This window comes from Phyllopteryx taeniolatus, chromosome 21 (genome assembly GCF_024500385.1).
Source record: "Phyllopteryx taeniolatus isolate TA_2022b chromosome 21, UOR_Ptae_1.2, whole genome shotgun sequence".
Taxonomy (NCBI): Eukaryota; Metazoa; Chordata; class Actinopteri; order Syngnathiformes; family Syngnathidae; genus Phyllopteryx; species Phyllopteryx taeniolatus.
The window spans coordinates 10,569,110-10,591,685 of NC_084522.1; the positions used below are offsets into that span (position 1 = coordinate 10,569,110).

The 22,576-nt window shown below is 42.3% G+C and overlaps 1 protein-coding gene across 4 annotated transcripts; it reads right to left on the reverse strand.

The window, feature by feature from the left end:
* Positions 1 to 337: 337 nt before the first annotated feature.
* snx13 (sorting nexin 13) lies at positions 338 to 20,142 on the reverse strand. Of its 4 annotated transcripts, none has more exons than XM_061760448.1 (25): positions 19,940 to 20,142; positions 10,437 to 10,549; positions 10,257 to 10,359; positions 10,097 to 10,186; positions 8,967 to 9,088; positions 8,695 to 8,813; positions 8,439 to 8,543; positions 8,271 to 8,359; positions 8,098 to 8,181; positions 7,875 to 8,013; positions 7,712 to 7,800; positions 6,615 to 6,714; positions 6,349 to 6,542; positions 5,499 to 5,603; positions 5,217 to 5,387; positions 5,067 to 5,136; positions 4,570 to 4,748; positions 4,358 to 4,465; positions 4,171 to 4,281; positions 3,773 to 3,934; positions 3,632 to 3,703; positions 3,395 to 3,540; positions 3,199 to 3,267; positions 3,014 to 3,126; positions 338 to 2,511 (listed from the first exon to the last, which is right to left on the reverse strand). In XM_061760448.1, the coding sequence occupies exons 1-25, from the start codon at positions 19,949 to 19,951 to the stop codon at positions 2,276 to 2,278; spliced, it is 2,901 nt and encodes a 966-aa protein (XP_061616432.1). In that variant the 5' UTR covers positions 19,952 to 20,142; the 3' UTR covers positions 338 to 2,275. The 4 variants fall into 4 exon arrangements, with proteins under 4 accessions (XP_061616432.1, XP_061616429.1, XP_061616433.1 ...); XM_061760445.1 differs by having other exon boundaries at positions 19,598 to 20,142; XM_061760449.1 differs by having other exon boundaries at positions 4,570 to 4,712; positions 19,940 to 20,141.
* Between the last annotated feature and the right edge of the window lie 2,434 nt (positions 20,143 to 22,576).

Sequence of the window (22,576 nt, forward strand, 5' to 3'; positions counted from 1 at the left end):
CTAAGAAGGAGAAACATTTCATGTTTTTTTTGTTTTGTTTGTTTTTTTTAAAAAGAACATGAATCTCTTGCTTCACTGTACAATAATTCCAAATGCACATGCATCCAACAAAAGTAATATTGCACAAAATGTAAGACCTGCTGTCTGCTGTGGACAAAGTGTTTCGGCATATTTGTCCATATCTCTAAAGGAGGATTCAGTCAAGTGGAGGAGAGCTTCTTGTCAGTTCACACTGTGGATGTGTTGTCCTAAGGCCGAGTCACTCCCACAGTTTGACCACACACACACATTTGCACTAAACACACTAGCGCAGAGAATACATTCGTTGACGTCTATGGAAAGCCATTTGAGCATTTATTTGATATCCTTGATATCCAGTTTAAGGTCCATCTACTCGTACTCATGTATAGATCAATTAAGTGCACTAGTAGAATGCCTAATCACATAATTTTTTCCCACAACTGTATATTTCTGCACATTAGTATAACAACTACAGGTAGTAGGTGAGGGAAAAAAAATAGCTCACTAGTTGACAACTGGATGCTTCTAGAACTACTAGTGACATACAATTCTTCTAGATAACATCAGATCCTCACTATTAATGTAGTTTCCCTGATAGTATGCCAAAATTGTCCTACTAGTGTACAGAAGTGTGATAGTGTGAAAAAAAAAATCATTACTAGTAAGACAGTTGGTCTACCAGTACAGTGGTGCCTTGACTTGCGTTTTTTGATACGAGTCATCGGTTGGCCGATTTAATTTTTTTTGTCTTGATATGCAAGCAAAAATTGTAGATTTGCATGTGCTTCACACTCCCATTGCTAGATGGCGCCAGCAAACACCTACAACATCTGGCGACTATCAATTCACATTGATTTCCGTGCAGTGGAAGGACCGCTGGTGTTATTAATGTTATTGTTTTAATACATTACAATACTGTTCAGTGTAAATCTTCTGAAAATAGTTATTTGAACAAAATCATTTTGGTATTTTTTGAGGGGCCTGGAACTGATTGATTTCATTTCAATGGTCAAAGAATGATTTAAACTCGTATGGCACCAGTGTCGTCCGAATTGTCTTACTAGTGAGGACAAAGATCATACAGTACATTGACCTTAAGCTTGATATCATATCATATATCGACTAAATGCTCAAATGGCTTTCCACAGACGCATACTTAGTGTGCTTGCATGGACAGCTGAACCTTCACACACACACACACACACACACACACCGTGAGGTCATCATTGCATCGTTTCGCTTCATACGTCTTCACAGAACAGAAAAGCGTGAGCTTTGGTCATCTGGGGTCAGGATGTACAGTTAAGGGGGAGGCTCCTCTTTGACGATCATGATGCAACACACAAAAAAGAAGCACCGAGGCGGGAAAATTAGAATTTGAAAAAATCCATTCATCCTATATTTGTTCAGTCACTTTTTTAAAAACAGCGCCTCTCGTTAGCCAGTGCTTTTGAAATATTTGGTTGCTATGAATGCAAAGAGTGCAGCTTTTGCAGTTAAAAATGTCTACAGCATTAAGAGGGAGGCGAGTACAAGCGGAAAGGAAGGTAAGGCAAGGTGTGGGTCGATGCTATCTCTTCCTGCAGTTTAAAAATGGAACAGTACTCGCGGGGCCACCAGGGAGCAGCACTGACAGGCCCAGTTCAGCAAAACTGAACTAAAAACATCCAAAACTGAAAGGGGATAAAAACACTACCATGCGGATGCATGTGATGATGTGTTTGTAACGAAAGCCGTTTGAGCATTTATTCCTTGGTATCCAGTTTAAGATCCATGTACTAGTACGCTCTTTGTCCTCATTTGCAAGACAATTCAGCACACTAGTACAACCACTGTATTTTATTCGATTATTTTTTTTTTAAAGTACTAGTGCCTTGTTTGGGCTATCAGTTCGGAATTAAACCTTACTAGTAAACTATGGAAAGCCATTTGAGCGTGACATTGGATAAAGGCTCCAACGGGTTTTACTAGTAGTGGCACTAGTAGTGGAACTAAACATGAGTCAGACACAGTTATTCTACTAGTGCGCTGAATTGTCTAACGCTCGGATATTGAATAAATGCTCAAACGGCTTTCCAAAAAAGTATGTGTGCTGACAGAGACTATCGTTTGGATTATTTGGAGTGTTTTCTATGAGAAGACATGAGGGCTTCACATGTTCACATTAAGCCCCTTCCCCCAATGTCACGTTTAGCTCTTAAGTCTGTGCGCGCGTCTACTTGTGTCCGTGCCCAGCCGGCTCGGTTCACTCGTGTCACCTCTTGAGGGAGGAACCCTTGAGTTTATGGCCGTATCTGTGGACGCGCGGCGAGCGGGAGTGCAGCTTGACGAAGAGCTCGGGGAACTTGTACTGGGGGAACATGGTCTCCAAGAAGCCCTCCAGGAACACGTAGACCAGCCGCCGGTTCGTGGGCTGGTACTGGAACATGTCGAAGACGCGCAGGATACCCTTGCGAGTAGTGTCCGCGCCGATGATGTGCTTCAGCTCGTCTGTGTGGACACAAAGAGCAATGACGTGTGTGGTCTCCAACTGTGTTATTGTTGGGCTGGGAATCACATAGTAACTCACAATATGTTGCCAACGATAATAATATAACATTACAACTCTGTGATAACTGAGATATGGGGTAAAAATATTTGATACTTTACAATATCTATGATGATGAATAAAGTGAAAAAGTCTGATACAAAAATACCACTTTCTCTCTCATATTAAGAAAGATTTGCTTCATTTTTCCAATTATTTAATATTTTCACAACACATAAAATAGATTTCAAAATAACATTACATAAAATATTAAATTACCATTTTAAATACTTTATACATTTTTGGTGGGGATTTCATGAAAAACAGTTATCAGGGAAAATCTATCTTTTTGCCGTCATCACTGTAACCTGTTAAGTACCGTATACGTTTAAATTAAAGTAAATAGGAGTCTCCTATTTTTACATTCAGCAGTTTTTGGTTGTTTTCTGGTGTGTGCGTTATCACCTGGCATGATGCCCAGCAGGCTGGTCTTGGCAGCAACTCGCGTCCTCATGCGGATGCTCTTGTCCCGACGGGGCGGAGTCTCAGCCAAAATACCGTTAGGCCAATATGAGTCTCTGCAGGAGGTCAGCATTTAGGGAGGACCCCCACAAACATCTTTCAGTGTCCAAAAAGAGCTACAGGGTTACCTGAACTTCTTGACATAGTCTGCCACCTGTTCTGGAGAAGTTAGGTAGTCCACGTGGTCCACAATTTTCCTGGAAGCAAAGCAATGGTGATTGGTGTGCATTGTGCTATCCATTAAAGCAGATTAAAAAAAACAAAAAACACTTTTAATTAAAAGGGTGATTCACTGTACAATGGACTTGTGAGTATGAGACGGACCTGTTGATGGTATCGCCATAAGTGGCACGGATGAGCTGCTGCAACAGGTTCTTGATGTTCCGGCGCAGCCACTGGTTCTTCTCCTTCAGGTCGAACACCTCGTCCATCAGCAGCAGCATGACCCGCAGCGGGATGTTGTCGTCGACCTGCTTGCACAAACAAGACGTAGGAGATCCGTGCAAAACAAACAAACAAAACAAAAAACCCCAGCGCAAACACTCGAGTGGGTCCACTCACATTGTCGTCCAGCTGGGCAGAGACTCGGCAGTGTTCGGGGTCGACGTCTGCCTTGGGAAGAAGAGGAGGCACCTGAAAGAGGAGGGACAATTGTCACATTTGGCACAATAAAAGCAGAAGTACGGTGGCGACGGGACGCACCTTGAATATGGACTGCTTGATGTCCTGACCGAGTCTTTCGGACATGCGGCCCATGTTGTCCGACACTTTGTTCATGCCCTCGGCCAGACTGTCGGGCAGGGACTTGACTGCGTTGGACACGTTCCTCATTGAACTCCGCAGGGGATTCACGAACGTGTCTATCTGGTGGGTGAACACGACAGAAATGGGATCATTTTAGGGACCGCGAATTGTCGGGGCCTGGTGGGGTGGCGTGTATGCTCAATAAGTATGGGAACGTAATCTCATGCCTTCAAATGTAATGGTGGTTTCCACAGTACCATGTATATCCACTAATACCTCTACTGGCATGTGTCGGATATATTGATGAAGATGTATATGACACACAAATACACTTATTATGATGATAATTTTTTTACCTTGCGTGCAAAGTCTCCTTTCCCTTTGTTGTAGGCTTTGTTCTCTAGGAAGTCATAGACATACGGGATAAGCGTTGGGCACGCCTTCACCATCTCGGGGTTCAGCAGCAACTAGAACACACACACACGCACTTTCTGATTATGGCCATAAATGTAACTTAATGACACTAAAATAGAAGACTAATACTTGTAGGTAAGCATTGAGGTCTTTTTTTCTCTTCTCCAAGAAGTCTCTGTCCATGTTGTTGAAGGTTTTCTTCCCTGGGAGCTTGAGGATGGACGTCAAGTTCTCAAACTAAAAGCACAACAATGGATGTGAGCTCATCAAGATGGAGACGCTCACACACGCGCTTAACACTGTCACACTCTCTCTCACACACAAACACAACAAAATCAGACCTGCTCTGTGATCCTCATATGGAAGTCGTGGAAGTCGGAGTAACGCCGGTACGTCTTCCAGCAATCCTCGCTGCTGTCCGGGTTGCGTCTGAATACAGTGATGGCGTAAAGCGCGTACGTCTTCCCATGCTCATTGCACACACCTGCGGCAGCCCAGAAGCCGGGAATACAAGCGTCAGCTACCCCACCCGACAATACATCCACAATGAGGGGGGGGCGGGCGGCGGGAGTGGGTAAAAGACAGAGAAGAGCATGCGGGTGCAAAGGGCGGGACAAAACGGCAGGACGAATGAGGGAAAAGAAAGAGCAGAAGAACAATGAAGGTGATGAAATGAGAAAAGAAAGAAGTTTGGTGCCAAAAAGAAGGGTGGTAAAGCAAGTTCAGTTAATACAACAATTAGGCTGGATTTCCACTGCAGGTGCCACTAGACAGCATTCAAAAAACCAAAATGATGCAGTGTAAATCCAGCCTTAAACATAACATCTGGTGTGTGTACCCGTGTCAGAGATGAAAGCGTGGAGCTGCATAGAGTCATCATGGCAGGAGTTGTTGAAGTCGTCCAACGACTGTAATGAACCAAACCCTTCGTCACTCGACAGCTGTATGTGGGTGGCAGTCACGCCAGTGAGAGGAAGTGAGGCCTCACCAGGTTAATACTTCCTGTCGGGGAGCCATTGAAAGATTCTCCGTCGCCGTCATCAGAGCCGCGGTAGCTGGGCTCTTTGAGCATGTCCAACTCTGCCAGCATGCGAACGTAGAGGGGACTCTGCTTAAACGAGGGGTAGTAGCGCTCATCCCTTAGCATCATGTCGTACACCTGCGGCGAAACAGCATTTGTCTGGTTAAGACTTGGGACAGAATGGCGCCATTTGTTTTATCATTGTAAGAACAAAAGCCCCAAATTCCTTAATAAGAAAAGATTTAACACCTTTCTCTGGATATCATCGAATATTTCTGGCGTGGGATCATCTTTCTGCAGCTTCTCCCCCAAGCGTGTTATCGAGTCCTCGTCTACTTGAACTCTGGGAGAAGCCTGTGGGGACGACGACAACAACAACAACAACAACAACAAAAAACAAGGTTGTAAAGTAAAGCAGGTACATTTTGTAAATAAGACAAATTTGTCATCATGGCAGTGACAACAGTTTTATAATGGTAAATAAAATCCTTTATTTTTGGCCTCCGATTACTGGGCTGTAGATAATGTTGTAAAGCAAAAACAAAAAGTGATAAAAAGCTATTAATTTTGGTGAAAACATTTTTCTTTTCTCCTAGGGTCGTAGGTGATTTTGGGTGTGAGACACTGGACTGGTCGATCATAAGCGTTATAAACAGGTATGCCACGGAAGGCACTGTAATTCAATTAGACACGTGGCTTTACTGTAGAAGAGTTGTAAGATGGAAATAAATATGCTTCCCGTCCCACTACGGATCACTTCCATTACGATCTGTCATGTATAGCTGCACTTTTACTCCGGCTGACATGGTTTCTCATCCGCACCCTAAGTGCCGTGGGGAAATCTTTTGACAATTTAAACACGTCGCCCGGCATCCCCATCACGTTTGCCCATCCTGACAATGCCGTTTTGTCCACTGTGGCCTGAAACGGGGCCGCCGTGCCCACCGGGAACATCATCTAAATGTAGTGGAAGGATATTTGAAACACTAAATTACACCTGTGTTCTTCACTCATTGAATTATATGATGCAACACATGGCATTCTGGTTCGTTGGATTCATGATGCACTTAATGCGGTTGGTCTAAAGGCTTTTGCTGACCTTGTCAGAGAGGTATTGTTCATAGACGCCAAGTGCAGCTGCCTTCAGGAGCCCCTTGGTGGCGTTGGGTTGCCTCTTGCCATCTTTCTGCCAGAGCTGCATCGCCTCCAGCTGCTGCTGCGCAGTCACCCTGTAGCCTTCCACGGTGAGCCAGAAGAAGAGCTCCGCCTGGGCGCCGGCTGCCTGCATGAAATCTGCGATAAAAATGAGACAAGCAGAAGTAAGTTGAGGAACGGCATCCGTGGCACGCGCGAGTGCGCATTTACCCATGAAGAACTGCAGGGCTATGTTGTGGACGAGGATGTGATCCAGCGGGATGACACAAAGTTTGCCGAAGTTTGCCGCAAGCTTCAAAGCGTCCACCTCCTACACAGAGGAAGCGGGGCAAAGACGCATGACCGGTCAGGTGAGATGATCAAGCAGTGTTCATTGTGCAGCTGCCTCCAAGCAAAATAATAAAATGCTTTGCAACCACAACAGTGGACACTTGTGGAGATTATGTTTCATCACACCAAATAAATAACTGCTATAAGAGCTGTTTAACCCTTCAGACATTCTATGGGCATTTTGTGCCATTATTATTATTATTATTTTTTTTTTTTTAAAGCCATTTTGGCTGTGTGAAATGAATATAGGTTAAATTTTAAATAAGATTGAATTTGACTAGATGATAATTCTACTAAAAATCAATCACTGGATTACAACTGCCATCTTTGTTCCTTAAATTATCTTAAAATGACAAAGATACACAAAAAAGTCCTGAACAAAAACATCAAATGTAGTCACACAGCTCTATAGTGTCGGTGGCAAAAATAGAATGGTCAATGGTTGAATCTGGTGGCAAAAAAATGATATATAATATAATTATAATATAATATATTATAATCACTACTTTTCTATATGAAACACCTATATTATAGAACGCATGGTTCTATAGTGTAATGTCAGAGATTAAAAGGGTGGTTTTAATGGCAGTCAATACGACACTTTTGGCCACAAAGAGGAGGTGCGAGGGTGTCATTGGAACTTCAGGGATATACAAAAATGCTGGTGCAGTCAAACCAATAATTGATGCTGATCTTTGGCATATCCAAGATTATAATCACTATCAAAGCAAAGAAAATAAAGTCACTTTTTGTTGTTTAATAAACATTCAAACAACAAAACCGGCATTTAAACAGTAAAACATTGATAATAATAATAATAATAATACTACTAGTGTTAAATTTTGTAAGTGTTTTATGAAAAAAAACACAGTTCATGGGAAGGGGACGATTTCTGCGGACAAATGAGGGCGGATATTGGAAGCACCTCTTAAGGGGTAAAGAACTAATGAAAATACTGTAGAAGTGGAGTTTCCTACCTTGCCAGACTGTAGTCGCTGGATCCTGGTCTCGCACACCTTCTTCACAAACAGAAGACTGTTGATCTGGTTCTTGATCACATTGATGTCTAAAGCACAAACGCATGCAACATACAACGTCAGGATTTATCAAGACATACTAGCTGTGAAAGATTTGACCCACCGTCTCCTGCTGTGTCCAGCGAGCGCAAGTACTGGAGCTCCTCCATCACCTTGTCCTTCACGGCCTCCAGCTCCGCAGGCTTGTCTGTCAGTTTCAAGATGTTCATGAAGGCTTCATAGTTACAGCTGGAGTCTCGGATCTACACACACAGACAGACACACACACTCAATATTCACAGTGTTTCAAATATAATTACTGCGTTATAAAAGTGTTAGGATGGTACCATCCAGATGACAAACTGGTTGATGTAGTCCGGGTCACTCAGCTGGTTGATGAGAGGAAGCAGGACACCACGCGCCAACACCTCCTAATGAAACACGTGCAGGGGAATTTAGAACACTGCAGTTGCAAGCTGGCACTGCCGTGGAGACGTGACTGTTTTTTATGTGCACTCACTCTTAAAAAATATCTCATGTTCTTGTTGTGGAAGTCTCCAGGAGGTAGTAACAGATACAGCAGCAGCTCGCATAAGTCCCGAAGGAAACCTGACACAAATACCAGCAAACAAATCTCATTAACGTCTGTTGTATGCAGCGAACGCAACACAGATGTGAGTTTGTTCACCTTCTTCATCCTTAAGAGAAGTGCACACTACGTCTCGGCAGATCTTCCTTTCCATCTCCACTTCGGCCTCAAAGAACGAGTCTATCAGCTCCTCTGTTATGTCCCCTGTTTAAAAAACACCAGTCAGTCAAACATTTCATAATCTGTCGTTGCCATTCACTGATATAACACAACTGTAAACAGATTTAATTGTGCAGGTAGTGAAATGGTCATGTGACTCATCACAGCTTGTGAAGCAGTGAATGCGGGCGCATACTTTGTTTATCCTCTTTGTCTGAGAGACGATCCTGAGCTTTACGAAAGACACGCAGATGGGTGGCAAAGTCGTCCACCAGGCGAGTGGTGAAGTAAGGCTGCCAGTCCACTTCTTTGGACCTTGACAAAGAAAATAAACACGACAATATGCTAATACCTAATAAGACAACTAACTGCAATACAGTGTTAACATTGTGTTTAATTGCTACAGCTTGGACTGTGTGATTTTGCAGGTGCCACTGATGAAATGGACGCTACGTGTGTGACTCTTACCGCGTGGAGAACTGGACGAGGGCATTCTGCAGCGTCTGTCTGATCTCCAATAAAAAAGACTCATCCTCGCTCAGGGTGTAGTACCAGTACTGGATATAATCTCTCAAAGCAAACTGGATCACCTTCAAGGACAATGGTAAAACAAACATGATGCGAAAAATAAAAGAGGGAGCAGATAAAACTATAATCATTACTGAATACAGTGCACTGTTATCCTTATTATTTATCAATATCTCCACGAGGGATGAAACGGCTCAGTTTACTGATAAACAGTGATAGCGTTTCAAAGTACAGTGGGCCCCCGCTATTCGCGGGGAAAAGCGACCGGGCCGGACTGCGAATAGCAAAAAGCTGCGGCTAATTGATGGCCATCATAACTACATTGAAGAGAAGGAGAGAAAAAAACAACAAAACAGCATTTGACCTAATTTGTGTGTCCTAGAGAGTCGGCACAAGACAATTTAAAAAAAAAAAAAAAAAAAAAAAAAAGTCCTGGTCACTCGAGATCCTTGAATGATTCTCATGCATTGCAAGAAAGAGAAGCATCCCAGTCAGTGTCATCTGACCGTCACCAAGTGCTGTGTCGCCACTTCATGCTGCTGGTCACGCTGCTTGAGCAGGAGGGCGACACGCTTACGCAAAGATTTCTACTGCAACTGTTGCAGGTTAATACAAACATCACCACGAGACTCATAGTGAGCGCAGAACAATATTGTACAACAATCCTACTTTTTTATTTTATTACAACGTCCCAACTTTATTGGAATTGGGGTTGTAATAGTGCTTCATCTTAAATCACGATTTAACACATTTGTCTGCCGAGAAGAATGACACTGATACTATCTGACCGCTCAGCCACATGCTCTCATTTTCCTGTTTTTTTTTTTTTGCCTCATTTGATTTGCAAAATGTTTGCATCTAAATGCAGTATACGTACGCTGACAGACATGGAAGCAAGAACAACAAAACACAATAGACTCCACATGAGCAAACCATACTGTGGTTAGAATGGATCTTGTGGACCATGTTTAAAGTCGCTGACGTGGACGAGCTGCCGAGTCACAAAGTGCTCCAAAAAAGTGCTGCTCAGCTAGGCTGTGATTACTTTGCTGCACTGTAGCGTCACAAACCTGTTGCAGAGGTTCATCTATGAAACTAGAGCCAGTCAGTCGCCTGTCGATCTTTATGGTCTTCATCTCAAGCTTCATCTCATCCAACGTCTGACAAAAAGAGATCATCATTACAGGAGAAACTTGCAAACATCCGCCACTCACAGAGTAATAGGCTTACCTTTAGAATACCAATTGGTGGGGGCGGCAGGTAGGAGTGCTCGCACTTCTCCAAGTATTTCTCGGAGTTGATCTTTCCGTAAAGCAGAGTGACCACGAAGCCCCTAGGGTTAATAAAAGAACAGTTAAGAGTGACAGGCTGACATACTGCATACATGATGAAATGTGTGTGCCTACTCACCCGCCAATGAAGCAGAGGATATAAAAGGCCAGATAGAATATGGCGAAGGGTCCGAAAGTGATGAGAAACAGCACAACTCCGAGACCCCCCCATCCCCAAAAGGACAGACTGGCCTACAAAATGGCAAAAAGAAAAAAATAAGTGAATCATCATTTCATGACACTTTATACAACAATTTTTAACCCTTCATAAATCAATGTAAGTATTATGTAAGGTGTCATAAGTAAATATAATCTCTGCGTAACTACACCTTCAAAACAAAGTTAAACAAGCAAACTTAATTTAGAAAACTTTTGGGCGGCACGGTGACCAACTGGTTAGCACCTCTGCCTCACAGTTCTGAGGACCGGGGTTCAAATCCCGGACCCGCCCGTGTGGCGTTTGCATGTTTTCCCTGTGCCTGCGTGAGATTTCTCCAGGTACTCCCGTTTCCTTCCACATCCCAAAAACATGCACGGTAGATTAATTGAAAACCACGGTGTGAACGGTTGTTTGTTTATATGTGGCCTACGATTGGCTGGCGACCAGTTCAGGGTGTAGCCCGCCTCTCGCCCGAAGATAGCTTTGGTAGGCTCCAGCACGCCCGCGACCCGTGTGAGACTAAGCGGTACAGAAAATGGATGGATGGATGAAATATTTTGGGCTTCAGGATTCAGGAAGACATATCTAACCTGAAACTCAATGACGTGTTAGACAAAGACTTGTGAGGTTGCAATTGTGCATACTTGTCAGCCACTTCCTATATCGTTCCTGTTATTGTGCAGTGCAGGAAGCAAAGCTCTCGCTGCCAGTAAGCAAGTCTGTTGGCCCACTTTTCTGGACAAGCAAGTTGGGTCAGATGGCTAACTGTAACTGTTATCGCAGAGAATACCTTTTCGCCACCTTTTTCTATACACATTAGTGGAAATGCCAGGGTGATGGCCATCATACGTGCAGATGTCTAACATATTGAACACATTTTACATATAGGTGACTTCAGCTTCAAGCTACTTTATCGCTCATGCATTTGAAATGCAGTCGTATGATATCCCAGCATATCTTTGTGTAAAAGAGGTGTGAGCTTGATTTTGGATTTCGTTGCAACACTGTTACCACCTTTTCTGACAAGAGTATTACACAACTCTGCATCTGTGTTATTTATATTCCCATGTTGGAACAACTGTGTGTATTAAAAAATGGGGGGGCTGGTGTTTGTACATGTGCTGCAGGAATTTATGCCAAAAGATGAGATGCCAAACCACTTCTCGAAATCAACCACTCCAGCTGATAAATGCAACTTCGACAAATAAAGATAAAGTACTCCAATTGAAGCAGTGTGACAAAGTAACATGAAGGTTAGATTTATCTCCACAAGCCATGGTGACATGCGATAGAACCACTGAAGGCTCGCCAACACATTGCGTCTCTGGCAGACGATATGAGGATCAGCAGTGATGATCTTCTGCTGTAACGTTTGTATTTATTTTTTTTAATACAAAATAATGAATCCGGTACTGCAATGCATCATTTATGCCTAAAAAGCTGTGCAAAGGGCGCTAATGCTGGGCTAAGCGAGGAATACAGTTTAACAGACACAATATAGCCAGTATCTAAATGCGCTATAGGTAATTATAAAATAGCACCGCAAACTCACAGGAAAGAACCCATAAACAGTGCTAGTGTGTAGACTAAGAGTCATATTAAAAACAAATTATTGCCACTTAAGATTTTGAATCCCTACAGTATCTTGGTGACATTTAGTCACGGTACTTTTTAATTTAGTTTTTGTCAGTACTGATATAAAGACAAAGAGTCACCATTACGGATAATAAGCTTGATGCAAGTGACATCATGTCCATGACTTGAATAGCTTGTGTCGGTCGGCTCTTGCAGATGAACTCGTGACACGCTTGGATGGTGATGATGCAGCAGTACACGGCAAAACCTTGATGAAGACCCGACCCTGGCTTTATTTTTAACAGCCTCTCTCTCTCACTAACTGCGGCCTGTCAAGAGTGTACAGCTGGACAAGGTTCTACATTGAGGTTAATGCACTGATAGGACAACAGCATATCTGAACACATCTACATCCTTGTCAGGACAGTTTCTAAATAGATTTTGTTTTTTTAGCAGCTTCCATAGTTCACTGCTTCCACTAAAGACATGGATTTTAATTTGTTGCCAAATTTAAGATGTTATCACCATAGAGTTAGCAAATGTAGCGTAACTTTTTTTTTTTTTTTTATCCCTCTGTTAAAAAAGCGATTAGCTGAAACAACATGAGTGGAATAATTTTCACACTGCATTCCGTATGACAAGAAAGGACCCCAGTGGAAGGCAATTGCAGAGCCAATTGTGCTAAACATCACCAAAAACATGTTCCCCATTTTTATGATGCAAAAGCAGTGATTTAGTGACGTTGGTAACTTTTGATTAAAGGTATGCGCTTCAAAGGCTGCAAATTGATGCAAGTTAATGCTGGTGAAAAAAAATTGTATCATGGGCAATGAAGCACATCCCAGAGGGGTGGGGGGGACAAAGCGCAACACTTGTTTTGAATAATGCTATTGTCATTTGCTCTTGCAATAACTACAAGGGAGGACAAAACGAATATAATCAGAAACTGGATTTTGGTGAAAAAATACTGAGATTTTATTTCAACGCCGTATTGCTCGCCCCTACTCTCACCCGAGGACCGTGACATGAACACATACTAGGAATGTTGAATAGCGAGAGGTATGTCATGTCTCTTCGAATGTTCAAGTACAGGGAGTGCTCAAACAGGCTAGACAAGACCTCTTAACAAATTCACTGCCATTGACGGCTTTAGAAGTCAAATATCCATGTTAAATGGGAAGGCTGGCAGTGAACAAGTTGCATCTGCATCTTTTTGCACAATTGTCAAAAAAAAAATACAAATGTACCAGCATTACCAGATAACTAGCAACCCTTTAAAAAAAAAATACAAATGTACCAGCATTACCAGATAACTAGCAACCCTTTATTGCTCAGTGACTTTTTTGTCAATGTCTTTCTTTATGTCCCAAAATTCTTCTCTGTCAATTGACTGTCTGTTGTCGTACTAGAGCGGCTCCAACTACCGGAGACAAATTCCTTGCGTGTTTTTTGGACATACTTGGCAAATAAAGATGATTCTGATTCTGATAAGACTCCCAACTAAAAGACGTCAAGGTGGGAGGAGACCACAAAAGTACAGAAAGGATAAAAATTGTGGTCTCTCTTAACCTCAAATTACTCATTAGAAGGGACCAAAGTGACAGGTGCAGTGTTGTTTCTATTTCCAACAACAACAAAAAGGTAATTAACATCTTTGATAATAACATCTTGAGCCAAGGAAGGCACAAAAGAGGCCATTCTTGGGGTAACGACCACAAGCATTCAGTATTGACTGGAACTGTCACAGCTCCATTTATAACCACTACACTGGCGCATGGGACAGCACAGAAACAGAAAGCGTGAGTGTCAAAAGCATTTACTATACATCCAGTGCGGTTCAACAGACAGGTGAAATGTGATCTGCATAGTACACAGATGCTTTCAGCCTAAAATAAACCACTATGTGGAATGATGCTATGTACTTTTGATACCAGTCTACATAAAGTAACCAAGTTAATTTTAAACCAAAATATGTGTCTTTTTAGGTGCATCCATAAAATGCTGTCACAGCCCTTCCAGAAAAAAAAAAGCGCAATCATTGCATGAAAAAGACGGACTTCCGATGTGTAACATGAACCCTGTTTGCCGTTAGCGGTGTGGCAGTGAACGTGGAGTCTATTAGCTGTGAGTGAAGACATGACGGCAGCGGCGATGCTTGGCTCACTTGTAGGCGAGATGATAACAAACAGTGCGAGTTATTACAGCTTACGCTGGGTTTAAAACATGAACCATCTGCTCCACTGATTAACACCGAAGGCTTGTCAAGAACACATAAACATCGCGCTGTTTCTCACGTGATGCACACAAAAACACGCACCTGAACGCAAGCCTCCTGGTGTATAAATGCTGACCTCAAAGAGAAAATAGCTCTGAATTTAGTTGGTATTAGATGAGCTTAAGATGAGTGATGTGCGATATGGCCCTTGATGCACAACCTTTTAAGGCAATGAAATGATTTTTGTAACTCTCAATGAGACGTGCACCTGTCAACAGGTATTAGGTTGCTGTCCAAGGTTAAAAAGTATGAGTTCTCCAAACTGCATGTTTCAGCTCCTTGCACAGATTTTCAAAACGGACATGGATCCAGCTTCAGGGAAGAAAACTTCAGGATAGTGCAATGTTTTATCTTCAGTAATTCTTGGATTTTTTCAGTTTTGGGTCATTAGCTCGCCTTGAACAAAATATTCCACTACACTTTAACAGATACAGGAAAGCATAGTAAATTGTTCACATAATTTAGGATGATTTAATAGTGCCTGATTAACTCAGACCGGCCACCCACTGTGTGACGCGGCTGAGCCCGACTAGAATGGACCAATGGCAGTTGGCGCATTACAACCGCACATTTAACGATTTGATCTATGGATGCGCTGCGACGGAAAACTGCGACCTTGTATGGGGTTTCGAGGCGCCATTATATTGTACTGTATCACTTTTATTAAACCATAAAACCATAGTGGGATGTGATGTCAAGGAAGAAGTGGGTTGCCACAAGGAGAGGAAGTGGGTGAAAAAGGATACTTAAGGGAGTCTGCCACACCCCAATTCACTGTCTGTTCCTAATAAATATAAGTATGGTTGTAAAACACAATATATCTATACTATATAAACTGTATGTGTAGGTCTCGCTAGCTTAAAACCCGGAAACGTTTTTTTGGTGTCAGTGAACACTGCATTTTGATTGGCTGCTACATTTGCGACATTGCGAGGCTGTGGAAAACCAAACATCGGCCATTCATGAAAACTAGTTGCCGTACCACGCACACTGAGCGAGACTTTAGTCGGTTTCGCTCAAGTGCGCTGCGGGTTTAAGATTATGATATTGAATTTGGCTAAGATCCCAAACAGCGTACACTAGATTACATGTTCAGTTGCTCTAGCAGATCGCTAAATATAAAAGTGTTTGTAATAAAATACAGTGCTTCAGTGCAGAATGTTTTTGCCATATTTATGGAGTTGTGGCAGGTTTCACCATTACGGTGTAAGTTTGAACATATGCATTAAGATTACATGTAAAGTACCATTACACATTTTACAACCAAAGTGGGTCGAACATAAAAGATTAACCACAGAAGACTGTAACAGAGGGGTTTATATTTAATATAAAGCGTATGGTTGTTTGTTTCTATGTGCCCTGCGATTGGCTGGCGACCGGTTCAGGGTGTACCCTGCCTCCCGCCCGAAGCAACCCGTGACCCTGGTGAGGATAAGCGGTAGAGAAAATGGATGGATAAAGTGAATAACTAATTCTACCAGACAGAAATGAGTCACTCAGTAAGAACATGGAGGGCAGAGGGGGACTGGTTCAACATCTCTCTCTTTGTGTGATCAAAATGGTAATGGTCCACTGCACTAAGAGAAGCATTACTCAGTTCAATCCAGACACACTTGCGAAGATCTCTTGAGTGGCTGCAGCCCTGATCAGTGTGGTCATTAGGCAGCATGTTAGCTTACACCATTAAAACTGGCCAGTGGGAGATCCCCAGTTAATGCAGGAGAGAGTCACAGGGAAGACTCATCATGCCTAGTCCATCCGGAAATCCATCATGCAAAGAGATGCCATGCAGGCCAAGAGCAGAGTATTGTTAGCTTTAAAAGCATTTAGAGGGGAACAGTTCCATAAAGAACAATACCCATATTGGTTGACAAATCACGGCCAGATCAAACATGGTATTTACATTCATTAGTAGAGCTTCAGTCACCAGGAGCTGTGAGTGGACTCGGGGCAGATTGAGGTCTGATGACTCAGACCACCTCTGAATGTAGTCTGGGTCACATTCTTAGTCTGAGCTGGATAGAGGGACCGCCGAGTACGCTGGCATTTTCGAGTGTGCTCTCATTCCCGTTGTGTCATATCACACAGTGTGGGACAATTTCAGGAAGCCTTTATTACAGTGTGGTGAACTGCTTTTGTCTCAGCATTTGAGACAACATTCTGCTGTGCAATGTTTGTATACTGCATGAAGCCAAGTGTTAAGGTTTCTTTAAGAAAGAGTTTGATATAGCTGACACCACATGCTACATACACCCTGGACTGACTGCGAGTCGATTACAGGGCGATTATGGATCAAATGATACTTTGCCAACAGCACAAAGTCTATTGCAATCTGAACCACTATACTATCAATGGCCCAACTCCAAGTTCACGCTGGCAAATGTATCTTTACACAAATAAGGAAAGATTCTGTGAATCCACACAGATAAATGTGTCCCCCCATGTTGACACATTGGATTTATATTAATCACCACTGGGATTCTTTGAGTGCAAAATGCTAAACACAACAGTACACAGAAGATAGCTCAGACATATGGTGGTAATGCACTCTACAAAGTGGTTTACCATTAACGAGATGTGTGTCTGAAAACATGCATTTGAATGTTCAAATGTCAGCGATGACAAGTTGTTACTCTAAAACGTTTGAGTGAAACTTATGCCACATTCAATAAAGGTTTAGCTTTGTATTTTTAAATATTGGATTGAAGAAAACAATTTGATCACAAAACATGTACCCTAATGTAAGTACTTGTCCTCATACACGGTCTGTAAAACCACAGTGTATCCCTATTTCCAACCATACATTTCTTTTTGTAGTGGGTACACAAGACAAGCAGAATGAATTCCGGAGGCGACAGGCACTGGTGGTTTATGTTACTCCCATAGGATGTCGGACTGACATGCCAAGTTATTTGTAGTCTGTGAATGCAGCCAGTGGTGTCAAGAAAGAGGCTCTTGTTGGTTTTGTACTGAACGGAACAACAACCTCTGATGTGGTGGATACCTGCATCACTGCAACACCAACACCAACAATAACTAACCACATCAAGCAGGATGTAGCCACCGTAGTCATATTGTGGAACCACAGATCACGTGTATGTGGTCTCTCCCATACATCTGCACACACTCTGGTTCCACGTGGCTGCGAGACAACAGTCTGAGACTTAGTTTGTCAGGTAAATGAATTCCTTTGATGTATGGAAGGAGGCTGACGTGTCCAAGGTGACATGCAGACCGAGTGTGACCGAGTGCCGGTTTTCCTGAGGTCAGTTTAAATCACAAATGGGCCAAATACAGAAGCACAAGGTCAACAAGTGACCGCGGTACTTATAATGCAAGGAGCCCTAAATAAGGTGCTCAGGGAATGACAAGTGACCGGTTAAAATATTTCCAAAGGCAATAGTTTCACAGCGCAGACACAGTAGGACTCAATTGCCTGATGGGATAAAATCTTATTGTAAACATGTTTGAAAAGGCACCTTAAACACCTTCTCGGATGACATGCTTGTGGGTTGAGATGATAATCAATACGAAAAGTGTTTACAAGCATGCGCACAGCTGGTCCCATTGGGCTGGAATAAATCAGTGCACTCACATCTAATTGCAGAGGATGCAGATGCATGTCAAGTGTGCCCCTCTCATGATGAATCCCAGTCCATTCCTTAATTTGCACCTTTCATTTAAAGAACAGGATGACGACTCACCAAAGAAGTCAAACATAAAGATGGGAATAATGTACGCTTAAACTGCAGACCATACTGTCTGTATGACACAAAGAATACTGCAGTGGCAGGGCACTAAAGCCTTGTTACTGAGGCTAAATGTTTACTGGAAAGGTGCCGAGAAGAAGCTCAATCAACCTTAATTCAACTTTATTACCTCTGCCAAGGAAATTTCATTTTCATTTACCTTGATAGGTGTCTGTCATCATCACGCAAAACACTACCAGACAGAGTTGAAGGAAGAATGAGTCACATTTTGTTATGCAAATCCCCCCCACCCCGCTCTCAAGCACAGTTGATGCGTAGAACTTTGCCATAAACAACAACAGAAAAGGAATCAAAAAACAATACAATGTGGGAAAATCTAAATCATATTATTATGGGGTTTGATTAAAGAGTTTAGGAATAGGAAAGTTTACTAAGATGATACCAAGACTCTGACAGTACCACTTGTATAATCTTGGGGGGATGATTTCATACATAACAATGAAAGGCTTGAAAATTAATAATGCTCATACAATAACAATAATAATAAACACTAACCAGTGGAATTACAAACTGTAATTTTTCAAGTTACGAGCCCTCGCTTGGTTGATTTTGTACATTGTGTTTGAGTTACAATTGAGCTTCAGATACACCACCACCCGAGTGAAATAATTTTTTTTTTTTTAAATAAATGAAGCAATTACGGCACTGTAATAATGCCTTTGCATGAGGGCAAAGAGTCAGTCACCGATGCACTTTCAGTCGTTTATTGAACGGGACAAACAGTCAAACCCACAAATACCAAACGAGAAGACTCGCAAGGAGCTGTATTTGGCCACAACACATGGCCACACGCTTACCTGACTCCAGCACCTGGCAAAGCTCACCACCTGGCCGCGCCTCTTAAAGGCGCACATCCAACACACGAAGACAACAGTCCGCACAGTAATGACTTTTACATTTTTGAATTTTCACGACTTTTGTCTAAATAAAGCTCCTCAACTGACTTCAACGTAGTTCCTTGACAACAAGACGTTACCAGATAGGTTTTATTTTTGATTTGATTTGATACACTTTTACAATACAGTGCTATTTGTATTTATTACAAACATGTAACAAAAAAATGTGCTTTGAAGGAGGAATGGTACAGATGAATGGCATTTCAATTCAATGGGTGAGGGAATGATTTAAACTCCTACGTCAAGATACCACTGTATGTCGGTAATAAGGGAGAAGCTAATAAACGTCACATAGCAGCAATGAACTAAACCGAGCTCAAACCTGCTTGTGTCGTGCTACTTGTTTGTAACAAAGCTCATGTGACTGACAATCGGGCCGCTAAACATTGAAAACATTAAAGCACACAAGCGAACAGCTTTGAGGGCAGCCAAAAGTCAAAAGGAAGCGACAACATTTCTTACAGTTTAAGCAACCGGTTGTATACAAACGGTTAACCGACTCCCACAGACAAGAGTTTATGCAAGATTCACCTGGCCGACAAACAAGCCAACACCCGAGCTCACCTGTGTTCGGTGTGATGTCGAAGTTTCCCGGCGGTGGACGTTTATCATAATCTAAAGACTCCCTAGCTACGTTAACTACGTCGCACTAATTCCAGCGCAGTGTTGACAGTACGAATATCCCAAGATCATCGTATTAGCTGCGTAATCCCGGGTCGAGTGCCACTTATAGCAGACGAGCTTTGTGGAAACACCGAGAAAGAGTGCGGCGTCCGTCCTCTCCCATGACAGTCGCTCGGTGTGTGTGTGTTTACCTGCTGGGCTAACGCCTAGCCTCTACAGCCTGACAAGCATCTGCGGAAAGCTACTAAACTCTACGTAACACGCACGTCAGCTGTAATTTACCTCTGCGAACATCGTTCAAAAGGCGTCCGGTGGCCCTGGTTAACCCCACCACATCGTAACACGCCAACGGGACTGTCTTCTTCACGGTTAAGAACGATCGTATTTCCAATCTCCGTGTTCGCTTTCGAGCGTCGCCATGTTTGCGAGCTTAACGTCTCGAGTGCCCAGTTTGTGGACGTCGCCGCCTGATTGGCTGGGACCTGATGACGCAGTAACACGCCCGTGACTGACTGACACATATGCAGACACGATCACGATTGAACAAACGTATACGACGTTGACGTACAGTACAGTATGTTGTTAAAAATCATTGTTTCACAACCTTCATTGAGCCAAAGCAGCAAAGCTTCCATGGGGCTCTTAGCGAAATTGCAGCTTGGGACAATCTATTTCTGCCAATATTATTAATTATTGATCATTCATTGTTGAGTTGGCCCTTGAGGGATTATGATGAGTAAAACAAATCATTTAAAAATAAAATGCATTACAAGAGCAGACTGGGGTTGATTTAAACAGCATTCAAGGGATAAAGGACTATATGGGATAGTGAATATCATCAAGGCCATAGAGATGAAGAAGCACGTTCGTTCGTGATTCTCAAAAGTGTGATACGAGCATGACTCGTAGTATGCGGGCTCCCTCTAGTGGTACTTGAAATCTCTGCTGCCCAAGTACAGGTTAGTTATATTTCACTTGTATCCTTCCTATGTATTTGCATTTAACTTTTAATTATTTTTTTTTTATTTTATTGCCTCCCCTATATTCCAATGCTGTACTAATGTTCAAATTGCACAATGTTACAGTAGCTCACAATAATATTACATATACTTTTTTAGGAATAGAAGCTCTGTCCCGCTTCTGATGAATACTCAGGCCGACTACACTACTGTCTTATAATGTTGGCCATTATGCTGGTATTTGGAGCGCTAAGTATTTTTGAGGAAGTGGTGCTTGGTAGAAAAAGTTTGAGAAGAACTGATATAGGTCTTTAAAAAAAACCTGCAACATCAAACAGAGGCGGTGGAACCAGGGGGCACTGGGGGCAACTGCCCCCCTCACGCATTTTGGCCTATGATGTTATAGCAATAGATGGCTACACAGATTATGTACCTTCAGTCATTTATTGGAAGAGCACCATACATCACTGGCATAGATTAACAAAGATTTATTACTATAGTTTTGTTTTACAGTATTTTGCAGTGGTTTGCTGATCTTCATTACAAATGTTTCAACCTGTTACCACAAAACCAGTGGCATACATGCACTATAACTTAGTACAGGACTTCAATATTATAGTGAGGAGAGGGGGGATGGAGAAAAAGAAATGATTTGCATGACAGATCTCAGTGTAAATGAGTTTTTAGGTCAGTATCCTTTTGTCAAATATCCCAACTGGAAGTGACAACAGTCGAAGACTGGGGAAATGCAACGGTGCCCCCACCTTTAGGAGAATGGAGCACCTATCCTGTCCATTCAATGAATGCATCCAAAACAGATCATCCCGGCATTCTTGTGTTTCATTTGCCTTTCTGTGCCACTTTGTGTCCGACACCGTATCTCTGTCAGCCGAGCACGTATAATCTATCAGTTTAGGTCTATAAAGGATGTCTTTTATATGTATTCAATGACACGTCAGTAACCTTGTGAAAAGTTAGCTCTTGTCTAATAATATACCAGTATTTGTAAAATAAAATAAAATCATTCAGTTGTACTTGCTTTGGGAAAGGCAGAAAAGTTTGTACCTGTATTTTTTTTTAGGTTGAAGCACAATTATTCCAAATGAACACTAGATGTCGCTGCCATTCCATCCTGGGCTCCTTGGAACGTGAGGTTGAACGGTCAGGAAGAGGAGCTAATACCAGTGGAATGTCTCAAATAAATCACTTTGTGCATGGATGTCGTACACAGCGCTTCAATCTTTTATAATCCACCAGAGAAGTGATTAAAGTATAGACAACACACTGACTAAACACAATTTGAATGTCATTTTTTTAATAAAACAAGAAATACTTCTCACTTACAAATCAACATAATTGAAGAAACATATTTGACTTAGATAAAGATTCTATGTTTAATGATGAGGGATTTTCAGCAGAATCTCATTACTTATGGATGGATGGATTTTCTCATTCTGTATTCTGGTAAAAGTGTGACTGTTTGCAGCATGAGTGTTCTGGCTGACCGTGATGACGAAGCACCATGGCAGTTTTACTTTCCCAAACCGCTTTTTACACAAGTGTCATATAAATAGTCAGTCCCTTTTGGACTGCTGTGTGTGAGCGATGGCTACCGCTTCTCTGTTTTCAGGGAAACAGAACTTGTCTTGATCCAGCAGTATATCAGGCAACTTTACAGGGATATATAATTGGACATGTCTGGGTTGTTGTATGGGCGCATATACATGAGAACATATAAATGTTCCATGCGCCGCAGAGCCTCGAGTAAATTATTAATGTCTCTCTAAGGAGTCATTGACTTGCTCCCAGTGAACATACAGCCAAGCTGCAGTAAGCCAATGAGTGACCTAATGCGCGGCGCTCATGATGCTTTGGCCTAAAGGAGGAAGACCGGTGTGTCAGAGGTCAGAGGTGAGGAGGTGGAATGTGACAACCAACGGTAATTTAATGATGAAGAAAA

What these genes read in the sequence shown, in the direction of transcription:
- snx13 (XM_061760445.1), bottom strand. Translation starts at nt 19,645, where the DNA reads ATGATAAACGTCCACCGCCGGGAAACTTCGACATCACACCGAACACAG. An exon ending in AGCGACTACAGTCTGGCAAG is followed by an intron (nt 6,715 to 7,711) that starts GTAGGAAACTCC and finishes TCCTCTGTGTAG; the next exon opens with GAGGTGGACGCTTTGAAGCT. An exon ending in AAGGAGACTTTGCACGCAAG is followed by an intron (nt 3,935 to 4,170) that starts GTAAAAAAATTA and finishes TTCACCCACCAG; the next exon opens with ATAGACACGTTCGTGAATCC.